General features: G+C 40.2%; 1 protein-coding gene across 4 annotated transcripts in view; it reads right to left on the reverse strand.

The window, feature by feature from the left end:
* The window catches only part of Galk2 (galactokinase 2), a 201,806-nt gene extending 177,810 nt beyond the window's left edge, over nucleotides 1-23,996 (reverse strand). Inside the window, exons 1-2 of one of the 4 annotated variants that reach the window (XM_045156144.1) lie at nucleotides 23,805-23,948; nucleotides 22,297-22,381 (exon numbers count right to left, since the gene is read on the reverse strand). In XM_045156144.1, the coding sequence (XP_045012079.1) occupies nucleotides 22,297-22,346 (50 nt within the window). In that variant the 5' untranslated portion in view covers nucleotides 22,347-22,381; nucleotides 23,805-23,948. Of the gene's footprint in view, nucleotides 1-22,296; nucleotides 22,385-23,138; nucleotides 23,160-23,804 lie in introns of those variants that run through there. The other 3 variants (XM_045156145.1, XM_045156146.1, XM_004669731.2) reach the window with 3 other exon arrangements.
* Nucleotides 23,997-24,602: the final 606 nt, after the last annotated feature.

A 24,602-nucleotide genomic window follows, 5' to 3' on the forward strand; every position in this document is an offset into this window, starting at 1 on the left:
GGCTTTGTAATATAGCTTAAAATTGGGTATGGTGATACCACCAGCCTTATTTTTATTGCTCAAAATCATTTTGGTTATTTCAGGATTTTTGTGCTTCCAAATAAATTTTAGGATTGGGCTGGAGAGATGGCCTAGAAGTTAAGCGCTTGCCTGTGAAGCCTAAGGACCCCGGTTCGAGGCTCGGTTCCCCAGGTCCCACATTAGCCAGATGCACAAGGGGGTGCATGCGTCTGGAGTTCATTTGCAGAGGCTGGAAGCCCTGGCGCGCCCATTCTCTCTCTCTCTCCCTCTATCTGTCTTTCTCTCTGTGTCTGTTGCTCTCAAATAAATAAATAAATAATGAACAAAAAAAAAAATTTTAGTATTGTTTTTTCTATTCCTGTGAAGAATGCCATTGGAATTTTAATGGGGATTGCAGTAAATATGTAGCTTGCTTTCGGTAAGATTGACATTTTCACAATATTGAATCTTCCCATCCAAGAACATGGGATGTCTTTCCATTTCTTTATGTCTTCTGCAATTTGTCACTTGAGTGTTTTAAAGTTCTCATTGTAGAATTTCTTCACTTCCTTAGTTCTAATTTTATTCAAAGATACTTTTTGTTTGTTTGTTTATTTTCAAGGTAGTGTTTCACTCTAGCTCAGACTGACCTGGAATTCACTATGGAGTCTCAGGGTGGCCTCGAACTCATGGCGATCCTCCTACCTCTGCCTCCTGAGTGCTGGGATAAAAGGTGTGCGCCACCACACCCAGCTTCAAAGATACTTTTTTTTTGAAGCAATTGTGAATGGGAGAGATTCCCTGATTTCATTTTCCACATGATTATTGTTAGTATATAGGAAAGCTACTGATTTCTGTGTAGTATCCTTCTATGTTGCTAAAAGTGTTTATCAGCTCTAACAGTTTGCTGGTAGAGTTTTTAGGGTCTTTTATGTATAAAACATATCATCCACAAATAGTGATGCTTTGATCTCTTCCTTTCCCATCTGTATACCTTTTATGAGTGTCTCTTGCCTTATTGCTATACCTAACACTTCCAGTACTATATTAAATTAAAGTAGGGAGTGGACACCAGTGTTTTGTTCCTGAATTTAGTGGAAAAGCTTTGAGATTTTCACCATTTACTATTATGTTGGCTGTAGGTTTGTCATAAATAGCTTTTATTATGTTGAGATATGTCCCTTCTATTTCCCGTTTCTGTAATACTTTTACCATGAAAGGATGTTGGATTTTGTCAAATGCCTTTTCTGCAGCTATTCCTTGACATGATCACATGATTTTTGCCTTTCAGACCATTTATATGATGTATTACATTTATTGATTTGTGTATGTTGAACCATCCCTGTATCCCTGGGACAAAGCCAACTTGATCGGGCTGAATAATCTTTTTGATATATTCTTGTATTCTGTTTGCCAATATTTTGTTCAGAATTTTTGCATCCATGTTCATGAGGAAGATTGGTGTGTGATTTTCTTTTTTTATTCTGTCTTTGCCTGGTTTTGGTATGAATGTTATGCTGGCTTCATAGAAGGGAGTTTGGTAGAATTAATTCCTTTTCTATTTTATGGAAAAGTTTGAGAAGCATTAGTGGAAGTTCTTCCATGAAGGTCTGGTAAAACTTGCCAGTGAATCCATCCGGGTCTGGGCTTTTTATACTTGGGAGACTTTTTATACCTGCTTGGATCTCTGTTATAGGTCTACTTAAATGGTTTGTCTCATCTTGATTTAATTTTGGTAGGTCATATGAATCAAGGAAATCCATTTCTTTCAGATTTTCTGACTTATAGGCATATATATTCTTAAAATATGTCCTTATAATTGTCTAAATTTCTTTGGTATCTGTTGTAATGGTGACTTTTTCAACTCTAATTTTGTTATTTTTTGTCTCTTTATTTTGCTTAAATTTCCTAAGGTTTCATCAATCTTGTTTATCCTTTCAAATAACCAACACTTCGTTTTGTTATTTCTTTGGATTGCTTTTTTTTTTCTATTTCATTAATTTCTACCTTAATCTTTATGACTTCTTTTTGTCTACTGATTTTTGGTTTGCCTTGCTCTCTTCCCAAGGCTTTTGGGTAAAGCATTAAATTATTTACTTGTTAATTATCTAATTTTTTTTAATTTATTTATTTATTTATTTGAGAGCGACAGACACAGAGAGAAAGATAGATAGGGGGAGAGAGAGAGAATGGGCGCGCCAGGGCTTCCAGCCTCTGCAAACGAACTCCAGACGCGTGTGCCCCCTTGTGCATCTGGCTAACGTGGGACCTGGGGAACCGAGCCTCGAACCGGGGTCCTTAGGCTTCACAGGCAAGCGCTTAACCGCTAAGCCATCTCTCCAGCCCAATTATCTAATTTTTTAATATAGGCACACAGAACTATATATTGCCCTCTTAGGACTGCCTTCACTGTCTACCTGTCAGATATTAGGATAGCAACTCATGCTTGTTTCCTGGGCCCATTTGCTTGAAATACTGTTTTCCATCCCTTCACCTTAAGGCAGTGTCTATCTTTCATTGACATGTTTCCTGGAGGCAACAAATGGTAGGGTCCTGCCTTTTAATACAGTCTGCACGCAGGTGTCTTTGGGATGGTGCATTCAGGCCATTGATATTAAGAGTTATTATTGAAGACTATGCATTTATTCTTGCCATTCTTCTTATTTTGTAGTGTTTGCTGTTTCCCCTTTCTTTACTCACTTCTTTTAACTGTTACTTGAGTGTGGTTTATTTTTTCATATTTCATCCTGTGTGTATTTTGCTTTCTGTTTGGCATTAAGAATCCCTTCAAGTATTTTCTGTAGAACTGGTTTATTTGTCATAAATTCCTTTAGCCTGTTTTTGTTGGGGAATATCCTTATTTCACCATCAATTTGGAAAGATAGCTTTGCAGGATAAAGTAATCTTGATTGACAGGTGTTATTTTTCAGAACTTTTGGTTTTTAAAGTTTGTGTTGAGTAGGCTGCAGTTATTCTGATGGGCTCTCCTTTGTAGGTGACTTGCTTATCCTAGCTGCTTTCAACATATATATGTTTTTTCATTTGTGTGTTTAATAGTTTAATTATAATACTGCGAGGTGAGATTCTTTCCAGGTTTTGTCTCTTTGTGTTCTAAAAGGTTCTTGTATCTGCACTGGCATTTCCTTCCCAATTTGGGGAAAATTTTCTTCTTTGATTTTGTTGAAAACACCTACTAAGCCTCTGGATTGAAATTCTTCTCTTTCTGTTATATCCTGAATTCTCCCCCCCCCCCCCATAGTACAAGGTCTTTTAACTGAGCCATAATACCAAAAAATAACCTCAAAAAACCCATAATGGCACAGAATAAACATTCACACTGCAAAAGGTAGCATTAGACATAGCAAAGAATATTCAACCAATGTAAGATTTTAAAAGAGCAAACATCAAACTGTAGCTCCAAGTCCAACAACTCTAGTCACTGACAGATCTCCAAGTTTGATAATTCTAACCAGCAACAATTCTCTGGAGTTCCAATTCCACCCCTCCAGCTAGGCTACTCACAGTCCTGGAAAACTTCATCCAAGGCTGACAACTTTCCTTAGCAGCCATCTCATGGTCCTGGCATCTCCATTGGATCTCCACTGCAATCCACGGTTCATCCTCATGGCCCCATGGGGGCTCCATGTAGGCACCCAGCAAAGCTGCTTCACACTGCCCATGGCCATTTCCAAAACACAGGACTGTATTGCAAACTCAATGACCCTCTTTCCTGCATTTCTTATACTCCACAATACCAGGTAGGGTACCAATTTGTTAACCCAAGGTGGGGAGAAGAAAGCAGACTTTGAAGAACAGGACACTCCCTTGAGCCCTCCAACCCCTTCAAAAGAGTCTACATTCTTCCTGTTGCCCCAGTACAGGTCAGCTGGCCCAGTCTCAATAGCTGTAATCTCTCAATTGTAGCTGTATGGGCAGTAGTTCACCCAAAGTTTTTGTTTGGTTTTGTTTTTTTCTCTGTGCCATATCCCTCTGCTCACACCAGTCCATTACTACGCAAAGCAACCGTGCACAACTTCTTAGGACACGGACATAAGAGCAAGCTTTTCACATAAACTGCCTCTAGCCCGGTCCAAGCAAAGCCTTCTCACCCTCATAAGCCAAACCTCACAGTCCATAGTTCTTAACTGCATTCAGGTCTTTCAACTCTGACCAGAAGAGTCCATCAAGCTGTACTTACAGCACTACAAGGCATCTCTTAGGCCAAGGTTTCAAATCCTCCCACATTCCTCTTGAAACTCAGCTCCAAAAGGCCAAAGCCACACAGTCAGGTGTCTAACAGCAATCCCATTCTTTGGTACCACTTTACTGTTGCAGAGGTTCACATTGCTGGTAATCGCTCAATCAAGAGGAGATTGTGGGGAAAAAAGAGTTTTATTTTGGCTTATAGGCTCAAAAGGGAAGCTCCACGATGGTAGAGGAAAACGATGGTATGAGCAGAGGGGAGACATCACCCCCTGGTCCACATAAGGTGGACAATAGGAACAGGAGAGTGTGCCCCCCTGAATTCTTATGTTTAATCTTTTAATAGTGTCCTGGATAACTTGAAATTCCCACTCATGCCTTGCTATTAGCTTGTCTTTCTCTTTGTTGGACTGTATTAGATCTGCAACTTGGTTTTCTAGTTTAGATACTCTGTTCTCTCATTCATCCATTCTATTGGTGAGACTTTCTGCAGAGTTTTTATTTCATTGACTGTATTCTTCAGAGCCAGGATTTCAATCTGGTTTTTCTTCAGTATTTCTACTTCCTTACTCTTATCTTGTAATGACCTCTTTATTTCACTAAGGTGGTTTCCGGTGTTATCTTTCAGAAGTTTATTTTCTTCTTTAATTCCTTTGTTTTCTTCTTTGATTCCCTTCATTTCTTCACTGATTTCTTTGAGCATAGATACCATCATTTTCTTGAAATCTCTGTCAGGTATTTCACCTAAAACAGTCTCACTGGTGATCATTTCAGATGAATTTATAGTTTTGGGTGGGACTATATTGTCTTGATCCTTTGAGTTTTTTGTATTATATTGTAGTGACTTTTGCATCATGAATTGATTTGATGCTTGGCACTTTCACATGCTGTTTAGCATAACCACAGTAATAAGGTACCCCCTAGGGCCTAAGTCCCATCCCTAGCAATAGGTTTTTGGCCAGGTTTACATTACCAGGATGATAACCCTCCTATTGATGTTGTCTCAAATCCAAACAGAAAGAGGTTGGTTACTTCCATATATGCATGCCACCAGTGGGCATAGCTTGCCTGGCAAGTACATTGTGGAATACATGGGGTCCAGAACTGGGTAGAATTGTTGATGGCTTTTTCTCCCCTAACAAGTTGCATAGCACCTTTTGATATGAAGCTAGCTGGCAGAAAAGATGCTTTCAGCTCAGTTCCATCTTAGTTTCTCTACGTCCTATAATTAAAATGTGTGGTGTCATCAGCAATAGGAACTTAAAATCTAAGTGGGCAGCCAACAGCAAGGTCTTTTGTTGTTGTTTTATTGTTTCAGGGGCCTTTGTAGCATCCCTGATCAACAACTCGTTGGGAAGTATCTCATCACTGGCATTGAAACTTATGGGCAATAATCTATGGCTTCTAGAAGCAGCTTTATCTACCCACATAGGAAAACTGTACACTTTTTACAAAAAATTATTTTAATTGTTTTTTTTTTTTTTTTGCAAATAGTAAGTTTCTCTGTGACTTATTCACAGCCCTTTAGTTTTTCTTTTGTGACAGGAACAAGTTCAGTTTCATTGTTAGCACATACCAGATACAAAACAATTTAGCATTCTGAAAACTTAAAGCAAGAGCTAGAAAATAGACAGGAAGAAGAAATCTGTATTTCCAAACATAAGAATATATCTAAAAATAATATACCGAACACTTAATTCAATTTTTTAAACACCCTAGGGGGCTGGATGGATAGTTTAGCCATTAAGGCGTTGGCCTGCAAAGCCAAAGGACCCAAGTTCAACTCCCCAGGACCCATGTAAGCCAAATGCATAAGGGGCACATGCATCTGGTGTTCATTTGCAGTGGCTGGAAGCCCTGAGTGCCATTCTCTATCTGCCTCTTTCTCCTCTCTCTCTTTCTCTCTCTCAAATAAATAAATAAGTAAAAATGATTTTAAAAAATTAAAAAACACTAGGGCTGGAGTGATGGCTTCATGGTTAAGGCATTTGCCTACACAGCCAAAGCCAAAGGACCCAAGTTTGATTCCCCAGGACCCACGTTAGCCAGATGCACAAGGTGGCACATGCGTCTGGAGTTCATTTGCAGTGGCTGGAGGCCCTGGCGCACCCATTCTCCCTCACTCTTTTTTTCTCTTTCCCTCTCTCTCTACCCCCCTTCTCTCTGTCAAATAAATAAATAAATAAAAGTTAAAAAAAAATAAAGCACCCTATAGCCAAGCATGGTAGCAATACCTTAAGTCCCAGCACTTGAGAGGCAAAGGTAGTAGGATCACCACAAATTCGAGGCCAGCCTGAGATTACAGAGTGAATTCCAAGTCAACCCGGCCTAAAGGGAGAACCTACATCAAAAAACAAACAAACAAACAAAAAAAAAAACCCACCCTATAAACTGATAACTTGATAATGTATGATATCAAAAATCAAACATGGTAATGATATGTATTATTTTATCAGAATATCAACTGTTCTATTTTCTGAAGTGTTCTATAAGTTATTTTCTCCATATTAAAGATATTTAAAGCACTGAGGGAGATTATACTTTATATAATAGTCTAATATTTCATTCATATTTTTATTATGCATAAGTGGAAAACTAAATTGGGCATAAATCTTTTTTGTTTTTTCTTTTAATTAAGTAGAAACTTATTATGGACACATCATATGTTGTTATCATCATTTCCCTCCTCCCTGTCCCCATTCCACTGAGGGCCCTCCTTAGTGGGATTGCTGGTATTCCCCCTGGGGTTGTGGGTTATGAGATGTGACAGCATCTGTTAGTGATTGTAAAGGAGTGGGGGCAATGCATCTGGACATTTACTTTCACTCTGTGGCTCTTGTAATATTTCCAAGCCCTCTTCCACAAAATTCCCTGAGCCATGGTGGGTGTATTTTAAGTCGACTTTAGCGTTGTGCTCTCAGCAGCTTCTGGATTTCCACTTTGACTATCCTCAGTGTGTCTGAATCACCTTGGCACTGGTTGTCAGGCTTTCCATGGAAGCAGCACTCTTGCTCATCTCACCAGTTCCTCTGTGGTTTCATCTGGGCCCTGGCTGATGTAGAAGAGGTGGTTTAATCTTCTTAGTTTTCATTGCCTTGTTGCACTCACATGGGGTCCAAGCAAACCCATGCTAGGGGCAGAGGAACCGGGTTTTGGGAAACCAAGAGCCCAGGTCTACTCATGCTGCATATAGGTAGGGTCCCCCACATATCTTTAGTTTTGATTCATCCTCCCACCAACCTGTTCTTTTTCTCATACCCCACCACACCTCCGTGGCTTTTAAAGATATTATGCAAAAACCAGATCCTTTTTAAATTTTTTTTTTATTTATGTGTGTATAATACACAGAGAGAGACTAAGCACATGTGCCAGTTTTTGTATCTGGCCCAGGACAGCAGGCTTTGCAAACTAGAACCTTTAATCACTGAGCAATCTCTCCAGCCCACAGGCCTTTTTAAATTTATTAACTTGAATGCACTTTAAAAACATTTTATGGCTAAAGACATGATAAAGTCAAAGATAAAAGAAAATACTTATATTACAGGTAAAGAGCAAATATTGCTTTATATTAACTTTTTAAAAAGATATTTATCCATTTAGTTATTTTGAGAGAGAGAGAAAGACAGATAGAGAGGATGGGTGCACCAGGGCCTCTATCCAATGCAAATGAACTCCAAAAGTATGTGCCACCTTGGGCATCTGGTATATATGGGTCCTGGGTCCTTAGGCTTTGCAGACAAGTGCCTTAAGCACTAACCCATCTCTCTAGCCCTATATTAACTTTTTTAAAAGGGTTTCTCTTCCTCTACAAATTTTTCTCCTTGGGGATATATATAAGGCATGGAGTGCATGGCATTTCCTTTCTTTCTTGGGTTGATGTTCTGTGTACTTGTTTTCAATGGCCATGTGATGGAAAGGAAATTCCTCTCCCTGGGTGTCTGTACTTCCTCTCCATCCCTACCACCATTCCCACAGAGCCAGAGAAAATTTGGCCCATGTGTACCACTCCTAGAGCTACATACACGATCCAGAGGCTGAGATAATCGTGTTTCTAAAGACAACACACCAGGCTCCTGAGGTTTTAGTTGAGTTTAGAAATCTCATTTCCAGGAGTCTTGAATAACTTTATTGGCAGGTATAAATAGGGGCACAGACCCTCTGATCTCAGCCCAGGCTGCCCTAATGTAGGGCAATGTAGGCCCAGCACCTGGACCTTCTGGAACTCATGCTGGGAAAAAGTGTGAACACCTGAGGACTCTGCCAGACAGAGACCACATTTACCAGCCATCCTGGCAGAAGCTATGTAGACTCATCTTCATGGCTCAGGTGCCCACTTAGCTGGGCCATCTACTCCATGGCACAGTGACCCCTCCCACATTGCAGCCACCTTGGAGTTTAGCCCAAAAAAGAAAAATGTAACTTTTAAATTCAAACTGCTAATGCTTGCTTCACACTAGTCTCTGTCTTTAAGATGTAGGCTTTCCAGAAACAGTCACATCTTTGCAAGTACAGAGTTTACATTAAGGACTGCTCAGTGCTATGACAAAAATAATCAGCAGCAGCAGTTTAGTTTAAAACTGGCAAATGGTAAATCTAACTGATGGTATATACCTTATCTACATGTCTATTTATATATTGTTAAAATGGTAACACTGGCTTGTAAGTGAGTGCTCAAGTAAAATTGTTAAATTAGCATTAATCTAATCCCTTTCAATTCATAATATAATGGGAGATTTAAAGAAAAAGATAACTTTTCCTTTAAATCATGTTAGATAAATGTTCTTTTCATATGCCATGTTCTAATAGAATTCAGCCACTGTCATGTATTCACATTCTTTTCATATAGTCTATCTCTACATGTCTTTAGTGGCCATAAATTTTGTTATGTAGTTTTGGATATAAGTGTTCTGACTTTAGAATGGTCACATGTATATGGATGTATTTTAAGATGGCATTAGAATACACTTAAAACAATAACACATCTTTGTACTTTTGGCTTAAAAATAAAAATGCTTATTAGAACAGTGGGCAGATACTTCAAGGGTGAACAACAAAGCCATACCTTAACCCTAATGAAATGATTTTATATCAGAAAACTGTGTCATTTTCCAGACCACCTTGGGGAAGAAAGCCAGTTCTGGCCTTAATGTGCCATTATCAAGAGGGTGGCTATAAGCCAGACATGGTGGCACACGCCTTTAATCCCAGCACTCGGGAGGCAGAGGTAGGAGGATCGCCATGAGTTCGAGGCCACCCTGAGAATACAAAGTGAATTCCAGGTCAGCCTGGGTTAGAGTGAGACTTTATCTAGAAAAAAAAAAAAGTCCTAGATGCCATGACAACTTCTGTTGTCATGCACAGTGATCACAAGAAGAGAAGAAGAGATGAGATAATAGACCACACACCTGTGGCAAGTGGGGGGGGGGACAGATTAATAATCCAGAAAGAGAAAATCTGCCTCAAATGACATGACATAGAAAAGTAAGGATTTCCTGGCTGTTCCTCTGCTGCTGGCTAGGGGCTGCCTGGACCCAATAAGCCTGCTACAGAAACAGCCTTACTCATTGAAGGGCCCTTGGGTCCACATTTCCTGGATCCCCTGCTCCAGAGGGTGCGCTTATGGAGTGAGTAGGCTGGATCTTCAGGTCTGTCCCACTTCTCCCAGTTCCCTAGTCCCACTAGGCTCAGGCTGCCTGGACCCTGCTAGCTTGCTGTGGAAGCAGGCCCCTTGCTCAGTCTTCCCGACAAAAGTGCCCAATTTTCCAATACCCTTTTCTGTAGGGTGTACAATCAGATTCCCTGTTCCTGGTTGGTTCCCCTGCTACTGGTTTGGGGCTGCCTGGACTTGGCAAGTTTGCTGTAGAAGCAGGCCCCTTGCTTTGAATCCCTGAATGAATGACCCCTGGGTCCTCAACTCCTGGATCTCCCACTCCAGAGAATACCCATGTGAAGTGAGTAGGCCAGAGCTCCGGGTTGGCTCCCCGCCTCCCAGTCCCCTGGTACCTGTGCCTTGGGGAAGCCTGGTCCCTGTGTGTGGTCTGCAGAAGCAGGCCTTATGTTCTGGTTTCCTAATTGGCCCCAAGGTCAATAGCAAATACCTGTTCCTCTGAATGAGAGGGTACATGGGCTATGGTAGGAGCTGGCTCTCCAGCTTCCTGGCTCCTGGCTCCCCAACCCCTGATCACTGTGTGCTGAAGAGTACTTGCAAGCGGAATAAGTAGGCCAGAGCTCACAGTTCCCCAGGTACCTTTGATGTACCTGTAATGTTCACATTCTGCACATCTGTAGTTATAACCCCATCATACACCAATCTGGTTCACATTTAAAACAGAACACCATCTGAAGATCCTACAAGGACAAATACTTGCTCAACCACTCAATGGACTAAAACATTTCCCCAAAATGGGTAGAACACAATGCAAAAAAAATCAATGACAGCCAGAAAATTGAAAGATCTCCACTAAAAATGCCTAGTCCCACAACAGAAGCCTCCAATGATATCATAGAGAAATCAACAGAAATTCAATCCCAAAACAAAAACACAACAGTGTGACTCCGATCAAAAGACTTGTTGAACTGGAAGCACGCCATCAAAAACCAACAAATGTATCAATGAAATTGAGTAGAATCACCTCTTAGAGCATCCAGCTTTTGAGAGTAGGCTTAACTTAATTGAAGAAAACATTAGAGCCCTCAAAAGAGATATAAATGAGTTGAAGATGAGTCAACAAATGGAGTATCTCAATAACCAATAGGTCAAGCTTAACGATCAAATGCAAGCATGAATTCCAGGAAGCATCAAGAAAATCAGAATGCAAACTGAAATTGTACTTCAAAAAAGAGATAAACACAATGCAAAATAACAAAACAGAAAACAAAAATCAAATACCACATCATAGTTAAAACTCTTAACAATGAAAACAGAGAAAGAGTGCCACAAGCAGCAAGAAAGAAACTACATACAAAGGCAATCCCATCAGGATCACCTCAGATTTCTCAATGGAATCCTTGAAAGCCAGAAGGGACTACAATGGAGTACTTCAAAGTATAAAAAACTATGGATATCCCTCATAATAGATGGGGAAAGGAAAAGTTTCCATGAAAAAAGTCAGCTCTATGATTATAAGAACACAAAGCCAAACTTACAGAGAATACTTGAGGGAATACTCCACATAGAACAGTGAAACAACCAATTTCAAGAGCCAACAATAAGAAGATCACAATAACCAAAAATAAACCAGGCTCAACACAGTACAAAACACAAGAAAGCACCAAACCCCACAGAACACCTCATCATGGCAGGGAGTAAATCAAAACTCACAGTTATAACCTTAAATATTACTTGTCTTAACTTACCCATCAAAAGACACAAGTTAACAGGGTGGGTCATAAAACTAGACCCTTCAGGATGGAGGGCTGGCTTAGAAGTTAAGGTGTTTGCCTGCAAAGCAAAGGACCCAGGTTCTATTCCTCAAGAGCCACATTAGCCAGATGCACAAGGGAGTGCACATGTCTGGAGTTCATTTGCAGTCACTGGAAGCTCTGGTATGCCCATTCTGTCTGTCTGTCTGTCTGTCTGTCTCTCTCTCTCTCTCTCTCTCTCTCCCCCTCCCTCCCTTATCCCTCCATCTTTCTTTGTCAAATAAAAAATAAATAAAAATAAAATATTTAAAAGCGGGCATGGTGGTGCATGCCTTTAATCCCAACACTCAGGAGGCAGAGGTAGGAGGATCACGGTGAGTTTGACGCCACCCTGAGACGACATAGTGAATTCCAGATCAGCATGAGCTAAAGTGAGACCCTACCTCAAAAAACCAAAATAAGTAAATAAATAAAACAGTTAAAAAAAAAAAAAACAACTAGACCCTTCTATCTGTTATCTCCAAGAAATCCACCTCACCACTAAAGTTAGACACCTCTCCAGGGTGAAAGGATGGTAAATGATATTTCAAGCAAATGGAAATAAGGAACAGACAGGTGTTGCTATGTTAATATCTGATAAAATAGACTTCAAACCAAAAGTAATCAAAATGGACAAAGAAGGCCACTTCTTACTCATCAAGGGAATGATCCAACATGAGAACATCACAATCATAAATCCATTTGCACCAAACACAGGTGCACCACAGTTTATAAAACAAAACCTACTAGACAATGAAACAGAAATAAACAACTATATCATCACAGTCAGAGACTTCAATACTCCACTATCATCAATAGATAGATCATCCAAGCAGAAAATCAACAGGGAAATAACAGAGTTCAACAACACTATAGATCAACTAGACCTAACAGACATCTACACAACTTTCCAACCAACTCTACAGAACAAACATGCTTCTCAGCAGCCCATGGAATCTACTGCAAAATAGATGATATATTAGGCCATAAAGCAGGCCTCCATAAATTCAGAAAAATTGAGGAAACTTCCTGCATCATATCACATTAACAAACAAATTAACAAGAGACATATCAAGAACTCCACTACCTCATGAAGACTAAACAACCCTCTTTTAAACATGAATGGTTGTGAAATAAACTGTAAAATTCCTAGAATTGAATGATAATGAAAATGCAACTTACCAAAATTTATGGGACACAATGAAGGAAGTCCTAAGGGGAAAATTCATACTGCTAAGAGCCTTCATAACAAAGACAGAGAGATCCCAAATTAATAACCTAACTGTCCACCTAAAGGCACTGGAAAAACAAGAAGCCTGAGAACTCCAGATAGAAAGAAATAATCAAGATCAGAGAAGAAATTAATGAATTAGAAACTAAGAAAACAATTTTAAAAATCGATGAAACACAGAACTGGTTTGTTGAAAAAATAAACAAGATTGATAAACCCCTAGCCAATTTGATCAAACATAAAAGAAGAGAAGCCAAAATAACAAAATCAGAAATGAAACATCACAACAGACATCAATGAAATTGGAAGAATCATCAGGACATACTTCCAAAGCCTCTTCTCCACAAAATTGGATAATCTCGAAGAAATGGATGAATTCCTAGCCACATACCACCTACTAAAACTAAACTCAAAACAGATTAATCTCAGAAACAAACCTAACACAACCATGAAGATTGAACAGGATGCCAGCACAATGGCGAAGGAGATCAACACAGAGAAAAATCAACTCCTACCAAATCAAATATCCAGAGACCCAGAGGCCCCCAACCCCTTATCACTGAAGCAGACCAAAAATGAACCCAACAGGGCTCAGGGAAATTTTGCGGAAGAGGGGGCAGAACGAATGTCAGAGCCACAGGTTGGTCATGATATGCAGACATTTATCCTACCCATAACTGTGGGCTAACTCCAGAATGCATGACCCATATACTTCAACAAGGAGGGGCCCAGAGGAGGGGGTAGGTAATGGATGAGCCTAATAATGGTACCAAATTGACTGTATTCACTGAGTACAAAACTAATTAATAAAAAAAAAGAAAAGAAAAGCCAAGGACTGGATGGCTTCTCAGCTGATTTCTATCAAACCTTCATTGAATAACTGAGAGCAATTTTTCTCAAACTGCTTCATATAATCAGAGACCAGGAAATCCTCCCCAACAAACTGGATAACCATATGTAGAAAAATGAAACTTAGACCCATTCATCTCTCCATACACAAAAATCAAGCCCATATGGATCTCAAACTCTTCTACTGTAAGAAAAAATAGGAGGCACTCTTCATGATATAGGAGTGGGAAAAGATTTCTTGAACAAAAACCCTCATAGCCCAGTAAATTAAACAATCAGGACTTCCAATCAAGATGACGTCCACTTAACCTCACTTCACCTCACAGAAAAGGAAAGGCAAGACATTGAAGGTTCACTGGGGTTCTTAGAGGTTTGGTGATTCTAGTGGATTTCTAGTGGGAGGTTCACTGGGGTTCTTAGAGGTTTGGTGATTCTAGTGGATTTCTAGTGGGAGGGCAAGGAGAAGCAAAGTAGGGAATCTGTTGATTCACACGCTCTCAGGTAGCCCACCACTTCCCCAGTCCCCTCAAGCAGCCATCCTAGCCACAGTCCCAGCCACAGGTTCCTTCTGCACTAACCACAGGCTAAGTGGACCAAAGGCAGTAGACTAGTGATCCCACCCTAGGCTTTCCGAGTTCCACATGCATGCAAACACTGTCCCACTTGCCACTGACCCCCACCGACCCACCATGTGTGGACCCAGGGCAGCAGGCTAGCATCCCCACACTAGGCTTTCTGAGCTCCACGTAGGCTCTAATGTCCTCCCATTCACTGCTGCCCACCCAAACCCCTGTGCACTGACACAAACCAGCAGGTTAGTGTCCTAGTGCTAGACTTTCTGAGCTCCACATGCATGCAAATGCCATCCCACTTACAGCTGTCCCCACACCCCCATGAGCGGACCCAGGCCAGCAGACTAGCATTCCCTGCCCTAGCCTTACCAAGCCACTGTGATGGGAAAAATACAGCACAAAAGGAATCACATTAAAAATCAAATGCAAGTAAATCCAACAAGATTGTCCAGTCCCACAATGGATGTCTCCAATCAAAACAATGAAAGAGACAATAGAAACAATAAGATCAGAACCCCAAAATGAAGATAAAAGCTATGCAACCCTGGCCTGGAAAATAGTAGAATGTGTAGAAACTCAACAAAGGGCCAAGAGTTGTATGAATGGTGTTCTTACTAGATTAGACTTAATAGAAAACAACGAGGAAAGGTTCCGAAGAACACTAAATGACCTGAAGGTGAAAGAATAAAAAAGAACCCCAATAACTAGGCTGGCTACACTCAATGAAGACAAAAAAAATGCAAGGATGAATTCCAAGAAGAATTAAGAAAATCAGAAAATGATGTGGACAAGGAACTCAACAGAGGGATGGAAACTACAGAAAAACGCAGTAGAAAACACAAACCAAACTGAACAAGCCCAAAACACTACAGAAGCACTCAAGAATAGAGGCAACCATGTAGAGAACAGAAACTCAGAACTGGAAGACAAAACAGAAGAAACAGTTCTTGAGCGCAAAAGTTTCAATAACTTCAAAATTTTTAACAAAACATGAGGGAACTAAGGGATACCCTTAGGTGTCCCAACATTTGGATAATGGGGATACCAAAGGGGAAGAAATTCAGACCAAAGGCATGGAGAACTTATTCAACAAAATTATCAAAGAAAACTTTCCCACTCTTTCAAAAGAAAGGCCCATCAAGTTACAAGAACTCAAAACAGGCAGTAGCAAAGGAGAAACTCTCCAAGACATATTATCATTAAGACTCTAAACACTGATACCAAAGAGAAAGTCCTAAAAGCAGCTAGGGAAAAACAACAAATTACATTTAAAGGTAACCCCATCAGAATTACCTCAGACTTCTCAATGGAAACCCTGAAAGCCAGAAGGACCTGGAATGGAACATTGCAAAGTCTAAGAACCTATGGCTTCCAATCCAAAGTACTCTACACAGCAAAAGTATCTCTCATAATAGATAAAGAAAAATTTTCCATGATAAAACTCAGCTTTCAACTATATGAACACAAACACAAACCTGCAGATTACTTCAGGAAATTCTCCACACAGAAGAATCAAATAATCAACCTCCAGTGCCTACAAGAAACAGATCACAATAACCTAGCTAAGAGAAGGCACAAAAAACTACAAAGTCCAAGAAAATACCAAACCACATAAACCAACACAATTATGGCAAGGATCAAATTAAACCTTATAGTCATTATACTAAATATTAATGGCTTTAATTCACCCATCAAGAGACATAGCTAAAAAGGTAGATCAGAAAATTAGACCCCTCAAATCTGTTGTCTTCAAGAAACCCAACTCACCACTAGAGACACCACCTCAGGGTGAAAGGGTGGAAAATAATATTCCAAGTAAATGGGAATAAGAAACAAGCAGGCATGGCTATACTAATATTGAATAAAATAGATTTCAAACCAATTGTAATCAAAAAAGACAAAGAAGGCCATTTCCTACTTATCAAGGGAATGACCCAACAAAAGTATATCACAATCATAGATATTTATGCACCAAACATAGGGGCATCACAATTCATAAAACAAAACCTACTTGACAAAAAACAGAAATAACCACCAACACCATCATAGTTGGGTACTTCAATACTCCATTATCAGCAATAGATAGATCATTCAAGCAGAAAATCAACAGGGAATTGAGAAAGCTCAACAAAACCATAGAACAGGGCTGGAGAGATGGCTTAGTGGTTAAGCACTTACCTGTGAAGCCTAAGGACCCCAGTTCGAGGCTCGATTCAGGACCCACGTTAGCCAGATGAACAAGGGGGCGCATGCATCTGGAGTTCGTTTGCAGTGGCTGGAAGCCCTGGCATGCCCATTCTCTCTCTATCTGCCTCTTTCTCTCTCTTTGTCACTCTCAAATAAATAAATAAAAATGAACAAAAAAATTTTAAAAAAAAACACAGAACAATTAGACTTAACAGACATCTACAGAACATTCTACCCCAAATTCACAGATTGCACATTCTTCTCAGCAGCCCATGGAACCTTCTCTAAAATAGATCATATACTGGGTCACAAAGCCTGCCTCCATATAATTAGGAAGATTGACATAATTTCCTCCATGTTATCAGATCACAGTGCTATATTGCTAGAAAGTAACAACAAAAGAAGCACCAGGAATCCCATCGGCTCCTGGAAACTAAACAACACATTTTAAAACAATAAATAGGTAGTAGACAAGATAAAAATGAAATTGTAAAATTTCTAGAAATGAATGACAATGAGAACACATGGTACCAAAACTTATGGGACACAATGAAGGCAGGAAAATTCATAGCATTAAATGTCTTCATAACAAAGACAGAGAGATCCCAAATCAATAACCTAACCATCTATCTAAAGGCACAGGAAAAGCAAGAAGAATCCAATGCAAAAAGCTCCAGATGAAAAGAAATAATTAAGATTAGAGCAGAAATTAATGAATTGGAAACTAAGAATAAATTAAGAAAGTTGATGAAACAAAGAGCTGGTTCTTTAGAAAAATAAACAAGATGGACAAACCACTGGACAATTTGATCAAGCAAGAAAAAGAGATGCTTCAAATTAACAAAATTAGGAATGAAAAAGGAGAGATCACAACAGATACAAGTGAAATTGGGACAATCATCAGGACTTATTTCAAAAACCTCTATTCCACAAAACTGGCTAATATGTAGGAAATAGATGAATTCCTGGACACAAACACCTACCAAAAAGCTAAGCTCAGAGCAGATTAATCTCCTAAATAAACCTATAACACCCATTGAGATTGAAAAGGTAATCAAAAACCTCCCAAAAAAGAAGAGTCCAGGACCCAATGGCTTCTTGGCTGAATTTATCAAACCTTCATGGAAGAAATGAAACCAATTTTTCTCAAACTATGTCTCACAATTGGAGAATAGGGAAAGCTTCCCAACTCTTTCTATGAAGCTAGTACTACCTTAATACCAAAACCAGGCAGAGATGCCACAAAAAAAGAAAACCATAGGCCTATTTCCCTGATGAACTTAGATGCAAAGATTCTGAAAAAAATCCTTGCAAACCGAATCCAACAACACATCAAAAGCATTATCTACCTTGATCAAGCAAGCTTCAGCCCCGGAACACAGAGGTCAACATAATGAAATCTATCAATGTAATACACCACATAAATAAGGTTAAACACAAAACCACATGATCATTTCAACAGATGCAGAAAAGGCTTTTGACAAAATACAACATCACTTCATGATCAAAATATTGGAGAGAATTGTTATGGACGCTGTATATCTCAACATATTAAAGGCTATGTATATAAAGCAACTAAAGCCCAAATAATACTTAATGGAGAATCTGAAGGAATTCCCATTGAGATCAGGAACAAGACAAGGGTGTCCGCTCTCACCTCTCCTCTTCAATATAGTACTGGAAGTCATAGCTCAAGCAATAAGATAGAAGAAAGAAATAAAAGGGATACAAATTGGAAAGGAAGAAGTTAAGTTAGCCCTATTCACAGATGACATGATTCTGTTCGTAAGAGACCCGAAAGCCTCCATCTCAAAACTCTTAAAGTGATTAACTCCTTCAGCAAAGTAGCAGGATACAAAGTCAATGTACAAAAAACAGTAGTCTTTCTATATGCAAAAGACAAAGATAGAGAGAAAGAAGTAGTGACAATGTGTCATTTTCAATAGCAACAACAAAAAAATAAAATAAAATACCTTGGAGTAACATTAACCAAGGATGTGAAAGACCTATACAACGAAAACATAAAAACACTCAAAAAAGTAATTGAAGAAGACTTGAGAAAAATGGGAAGACCTCCCATGCTCCTGGATAGGCAGAATTAAAATTGTGAAAAAAGGGGCTGGAAAGATGGCTTAGAGGTTAAGCGCTTGCTTGTGAAGCCAAAGGACCCCAGTTCGAGGCTCAACTCCCCAGGACCCACGTTAGCCAGATGCACAAGGGGGCACACGCATCTGGAGTTCGTTTGCAGAGGCTGAAGGCCCTGGTGCACCCATTCTCTTTCTATCTCTCTTCTTGATCTCTTTCTCTCTGTGTGCTTGCAAATAAAATAAAACAAAATATATTTTTTTAATTTGTGAAAATGGCAATCTTACCAAAGGCAATATACAGATTTACTGCAATACCAATCAAAATCCCAACACTGTTCTTCACAGAGATAGAAAAATGATATCAAAATTCATATGGAAAGACAGAAGGCCTCAGATATCCAAACATATACTCAGCAAAAAAAAAAAAAAAAAAAAAACTCCTCTGGAGGCATCACCATACCTGACCTAAAGCTATATTACAAAGCCATAGTAATAAAAACAGCATGATACTGGCATAAAAACAGGAGTATAGACCAATGGAACAGAATTAAGGACCCAGACTTTGGGTCAATAACTACAGCTACTTGATATTTGACAAATGTCCTAAGTATATAGGCTGGAAAAAAAGACAGGACCAGGCAAAAGGGAGGGTGGGGTAGGAAGGGAGAGTAAGTGGGGTCGGGGGAGGGATACAAAACTGGACCCAAATGGCAATGGTACCATAAAATTCTATATCCAAAAAGACAGACTAAATGGTTGAACCTTCATCAGTTCTTTAGAGGGAATACCTGAATCACAGGGCCCTGGAGAGGGTATGATGAAGACTAACCTTAATGTTTTCCTGTTTCTCTCCCCACCCCCTTCTCTCTCTTCGATCTATCTCTTTTATATTACCTATCTTTTTCTTCCTTCTTTTCCTTGGCACTAACCTGTAACTCCTACTACCAGCATGTGGCTAACATCCACAATGAGCTGTAGCTCAGAGAGACCTTCAAGTTTTCCCAAAAGAAGACAGAATTCTGTCAGAGTACTTGATGACCCACCAAAGGTTAGTGTTAAGACCCTACTGCTGAAGACACCATATGCTGTTGGTACAGAACATGGAGTGACCTGGCTGGAATCTGGAAGAGAGTTAGTCCCCAAACAGTTAGCTCATCTAGTGCCAGAAGGTGCTACATGAGCAAATGGGGGGAAATGACCAACATCTGTCCAAGCAACTTGTGGTCTAAGCTACTCAGCAGCAAACAACTTGACATGATGCTCACACAAGTGCAATAGTGGCACACAGCCATGGTGGGAAACCAGCTGCTCTTGATTTGGCTAACTGATCTGCTCAGTGGAACAGAACCTATGGCTGGAGCTGGAAATCAAGCCAAAACCATATCCAAAATGAGCTCACTCTCCATTATCAAGCGCCCACCAATCATGGGCTATAAGAGGGCCTATACTTATTAAATTCTCTCTAAAAAAAATAAAGGTTATCCTATTTATCTGGCACTAACTTCACTCTCCATTGGAGAATTTGCTTATCTTTTTTAGATGGACACAGATTATAAGGAGAGAACCAGCCCACCACACCTCAAGAGGGCCCCAACTAAAACTAAGAGTATTTGGGGAAATGAGCAAGAGTGCTGCTTCCTTGGCACAAGGGTGAAGGAGATAAGACACAGAGAATACTCATCTCCTACCAAAACAGATATCCAGAGACACAGAGGCTCCCAACACCTCATTGCTGAAGCAGACCTAAAATGAACCCAACATGGCTCAAGGAAATTTGTGGAAGAGGGGGCCGAAAGAACATTAGAGCCACACATTGGGTCAGTATGCACAGAGACATAAAACCTAGTAGTCACAATTTGCAATTTGCAACCTCTTACCTATAACTGATGGTTAACCCCACAATACATGACCCATACTCCTCAACGAGGAGGGTCCCTGTGGAGGGGGAAGAACAGGGAGGATAACAATGGTACCAACATGACTGTATACACTGTGTACATAACTAATAAAAAAAATCAGTGTGGAGGATCTCAAAAAATTAGAAATTGTATTCCCATATGACCTACCTATACCAGTCCTGAACATATACCATGGGATTCTATATCCTATGAGAGAGTAGCTGCATATCAAATATCTATTGCTGCTCCAGTCACAATAGCTAGAAAATGGAATTAGCCTAGACACCCATCAACTGATGAATGGATAATGAAAATGTGATTTTGTGATGGTTAAATTCTTTTGTCAACTTGATAAGATTAGGAATCCACAGACATTCCTCTTGGGCAGGTCACTAAGGTTACTTCCAGAAAGGATAAACTAAAAGATGAACTCCTTTCTCCAGAGTGAGTGGTCCTCCCAGTAGTGGGTACATATAAGGAAGCTGTGAGAGCAAACAGTCCATTTTTTCTACCTGGCTGCCTATGCTACTTGTTGGTGAGTGCCTTTACTCCTACATGCATCTATTCTGTTCTGCTATTCTTTATGGGCTTCCCCTGGATTCTGTAAGCCAGAAATAAACCCTTTATTCCCATAAGCTTTCTTTGTTAGGGTGCTTGTCCCAGCAATGAAAAGGTAACTGCAAGAGATACCTATACACAGTGGAATTTTATTCAGCTGTAACAAATAATAAAATTATTAAATTTGCAGGGAAAAATAAATGGAACTGGAAAATATGATACTGTTAGATAACCTAAGGACAAATGGTATTATGTGAAAATCAATAAACTCTTTATAAGAAATAATTAACAGTTTTTGTTTGTTTTGATTATTGAGACAGGGTCTCACTCTATAGGAGAGGTCTGGAACTTTTGGCCATCTTCCTATCTTTGTTTAAAAGTGCTGGGGTTTCAGGCATGAGCCACATCTGGCTATTCTAACAAATTATATCTTTTTTGTCATGTGTAGTGCACATGCATGTGTATGCATGTTTATATATACATGGGTGGGTATACATGTATGTGTGCATTTTGTGAAGGCCAGACAATGATGCCAGGTGTCTTTCTCTGTCACTCTTCACCATATTTACTAAGGCAGAGTATATCACTTGAATTCAGAGCTCACTAATTCAGCTAGTCTAGCTAGCCCACTTGCCCCTGGGACTCTCTGACTCTATCTCCTCAGTATTGGGTTTGCAAGTAGGCTGCCATGCCCACTCCAGCATTTACATGGGTTTGGGGGTCTAAATTCTGGTCCTCACATGTATGTGGCAATAACTATCCGCTGGCCATCTCCACAGATCCAGTCTAACAATTTAAAACCTAACTCCACAGAAAAGGAAATGAGAGGAGACATTACTTCTGAAAATGTAAATAAAGAAATATGGAATATAAACTTTTACAGCACAGAACAAGCATGAGGCTGATGTAGAAATAAAACACTAGCATATTGGTTTCTTTTTTCTTTTTTTAAAAAAATGTTTATTTATTTATTTAAGCATTCACAGAGAGAGAGAGAGAGAGAGAGAGAGAGTGAGTTAGAGTTGCCAGGGCCTCTGCCACTGCATGCACCACTCTGTATCTAGCTTGGCTTTATGTGGGTACTGGGAAACTGAACCCAAGTCTTTAGGCTTTGCAAGCAAGAGCCTAAACCACTGAGCCATCTCTCAGCCAAGTTTCTTTCTTTTTTTTCCTAAGGGCTTAGAATCAAACCCAGGGCCTTGCACGTGGAAGTCAGTTCTCTACCAGTAGACTATATCCCCAGAACCCTAATATATACAGATATATACAGAGAGAGAAATTACGTTTGCTACAATGTATAATGTGCTTACCTGATGCCTTTACTCAGAGGATCTGGCATCCTGTGAAGTTGAAAAGGCATCTTGAAGAAAAATCATTTCTGCCAGGAGACAGGCTCTGCTGGGAAGCCATGGTAAATTGCAAATTGTGACCACTAGGTGAATTTGTAGATTACACTATCTAGATTCAACAAAATTAACCTTATAAATGAATACAATGCTTCAAAAGATTCTAAAAACAGAACTGCTTAAATCTAGTAACTTCAGTGCAAACACAAATGAAAAGCAAGAAAATAGCCAGGTGGGGATCAAAATTCAATGTCATTCTTAGCTATGTAGCAAGTTCTGGGCCAACCTGCACTAACATGAGACTATCTCCAGAAAGAAAGAAGGAAAAAAGGAGACAAAGAGAAAGAAAAAAGTTTATATGGCTATTGTCCTTTCTGTGGCTAGCACAGATCAATAAGTAGTAACATTAAATATTTGTTGCATGAAAGAATACTAAGGAAATCTGATAAGCAATTTTGATTTCTTACATTATGTGGACCTGTATCTGAGTGCAACTACAGAAATTGATCTTTATGGATAAAATTATATAAAAGGTAAACATATTTCAAACTTTCACATAGCTATCTCTCATGCAAAAAAAAAAAAACAAAAAACTACAGGTGGATGTATTCTCATATAACAGATTCCTCATGAATCTTATTTGAAGTATCTTTCACAATGTGTCCTCACTCATTTAAAGATATAAGGGCGACTGTTCTGCATGTGGGTATCCAGAGAATACCTTACACCATTCAGAGACAATGAGAAGTAGACCATAGTTATGCAGATCTCTAGAATTCTGTAAATTAAAGACACTGCTGACTTACCCACGAGAGAACACTTTCAAGTTTTGGTTAAGTATATTGTCAACAGCGCCATCAATGGTAACAAACCGGAAAGCAGGGGAAAAAATGATGTTAGAAGACAGAAAAATTAGAAAAAGCTAAGCTTAAAAACAGCAAAGGGGGACAGAAGTGAACCTTAGAGAAGCCCTTAGGAAGTACAGCAAGTGAAAGTCTTCAATGAGCTTTCAGCCCTATAAACCAGAACAAGGTATTTCTACAAATTATCTTTGATTAAAAAGATGCTCCACTAGATATCGCAAACTACTTGGAATTCTGTGGCGACGGATTGGCAAGAAATTAATTCGTTAAGTGACAGTTCAGATTCGTGGAGGTTTCAAAGAAAATGAGGAACCCATGGAAGATTTTGGTTTCTGGTTTCAATGAACACTTACGCTGAGACTTGAAAAGCGCAATAGGAAGTTGATTTGGCCATTTTTACTGGAGCTTTGCAAAGGAGAATACCCTTCTGCAAGACCAGGAAAAGAAGAGCAGCGAGCGCGGCGCTCAGCGCCTGGGGGATGAGGGTGGAGACACTGAAAGGCCTTCTGGACTCCCAGGGGTTCTGGGGACCGGAAGCTCTAAAGCCCAGCGCAGCCCCAGGGCACCTGGCCAGCCCGCAGATCCCGGACGCGGCGCTGTTCTCCCCACCTGGGATGCTCTGCCACCTGGACTCGTCTCGCCGCAGGGCCCTCCGCAGCCATGTTGCGCCAGATCGCCTTTCTCCGGCGGTTGCAAAGATCCCGAGATAGTCACGAGATAAATGCGGCCGGCCGAGCGGCTTTCTTCCCGGGGACCTGGCGACTCTGCGGAAATCCTGCAGTCCGCGGAGGTGGCGGGGGCGGTGGGTCCCGCCTCCGGCCCCTCCCCGGCCGGGCTCGCTTCCCTCCCCTCAGCGGCGAAGCCAACCTGCGCGCTGTGGCCCGCGCCAAGCTCGAGGAGGACGGTGGCTTTCTGGGCCCTTACTTGCTCATTGGGACTTTGTTGTTTCCCTTAAGTTTTTCTTTCTTAATGCCCAGCAGCCACTCCCAACGAACATAAAACGTTCGGCTTTGCCATACATGTGTATATATATATAATTTTTTTTTAATTATTTGAGAAAGAATGGGCGCGCCAGGGCCTCCAGCCACAGTAACCTAACCCCAGACGGGGGTGGGGGGTTGGGGGGTCGGCGGTCCATTTGTGTATCTGGCTTAGGTGGGTCCTGGAGAGTCTAACCGGGATCTTTTGAGTTTTCAGGCAAAGGCCTTAACCGCTAGACCATCTCACTAGCCCCGACTTTACCTCTTATATGAATTTACAAAGTAACCAAACCGTGTAAAACGGACGCAACACTTGATGTACATATATTTGTGTTTATTTCCAGAATATAGAAACTGGTGGAACTTCCTAGAACACAACAATGAAAATAAGGAAGCCAATCTTTCGGTATAAGGGACCCTGAGCATC

This window comes from Jaculus jaculus, chromosome 8 (assembly GCF_020740685.1).
Source record: "Jaculus jaculus isolate mJacJac1 chromosome 8, mJacJac1.mat.Y.cur, whole genome shotgun sequence".
Lineage (NCBI taxonomy): Eukaryota > Metazoa > Chordata > Mammalia > Rodentia > Dipodidae > Jaculus > Jaculus jaculus.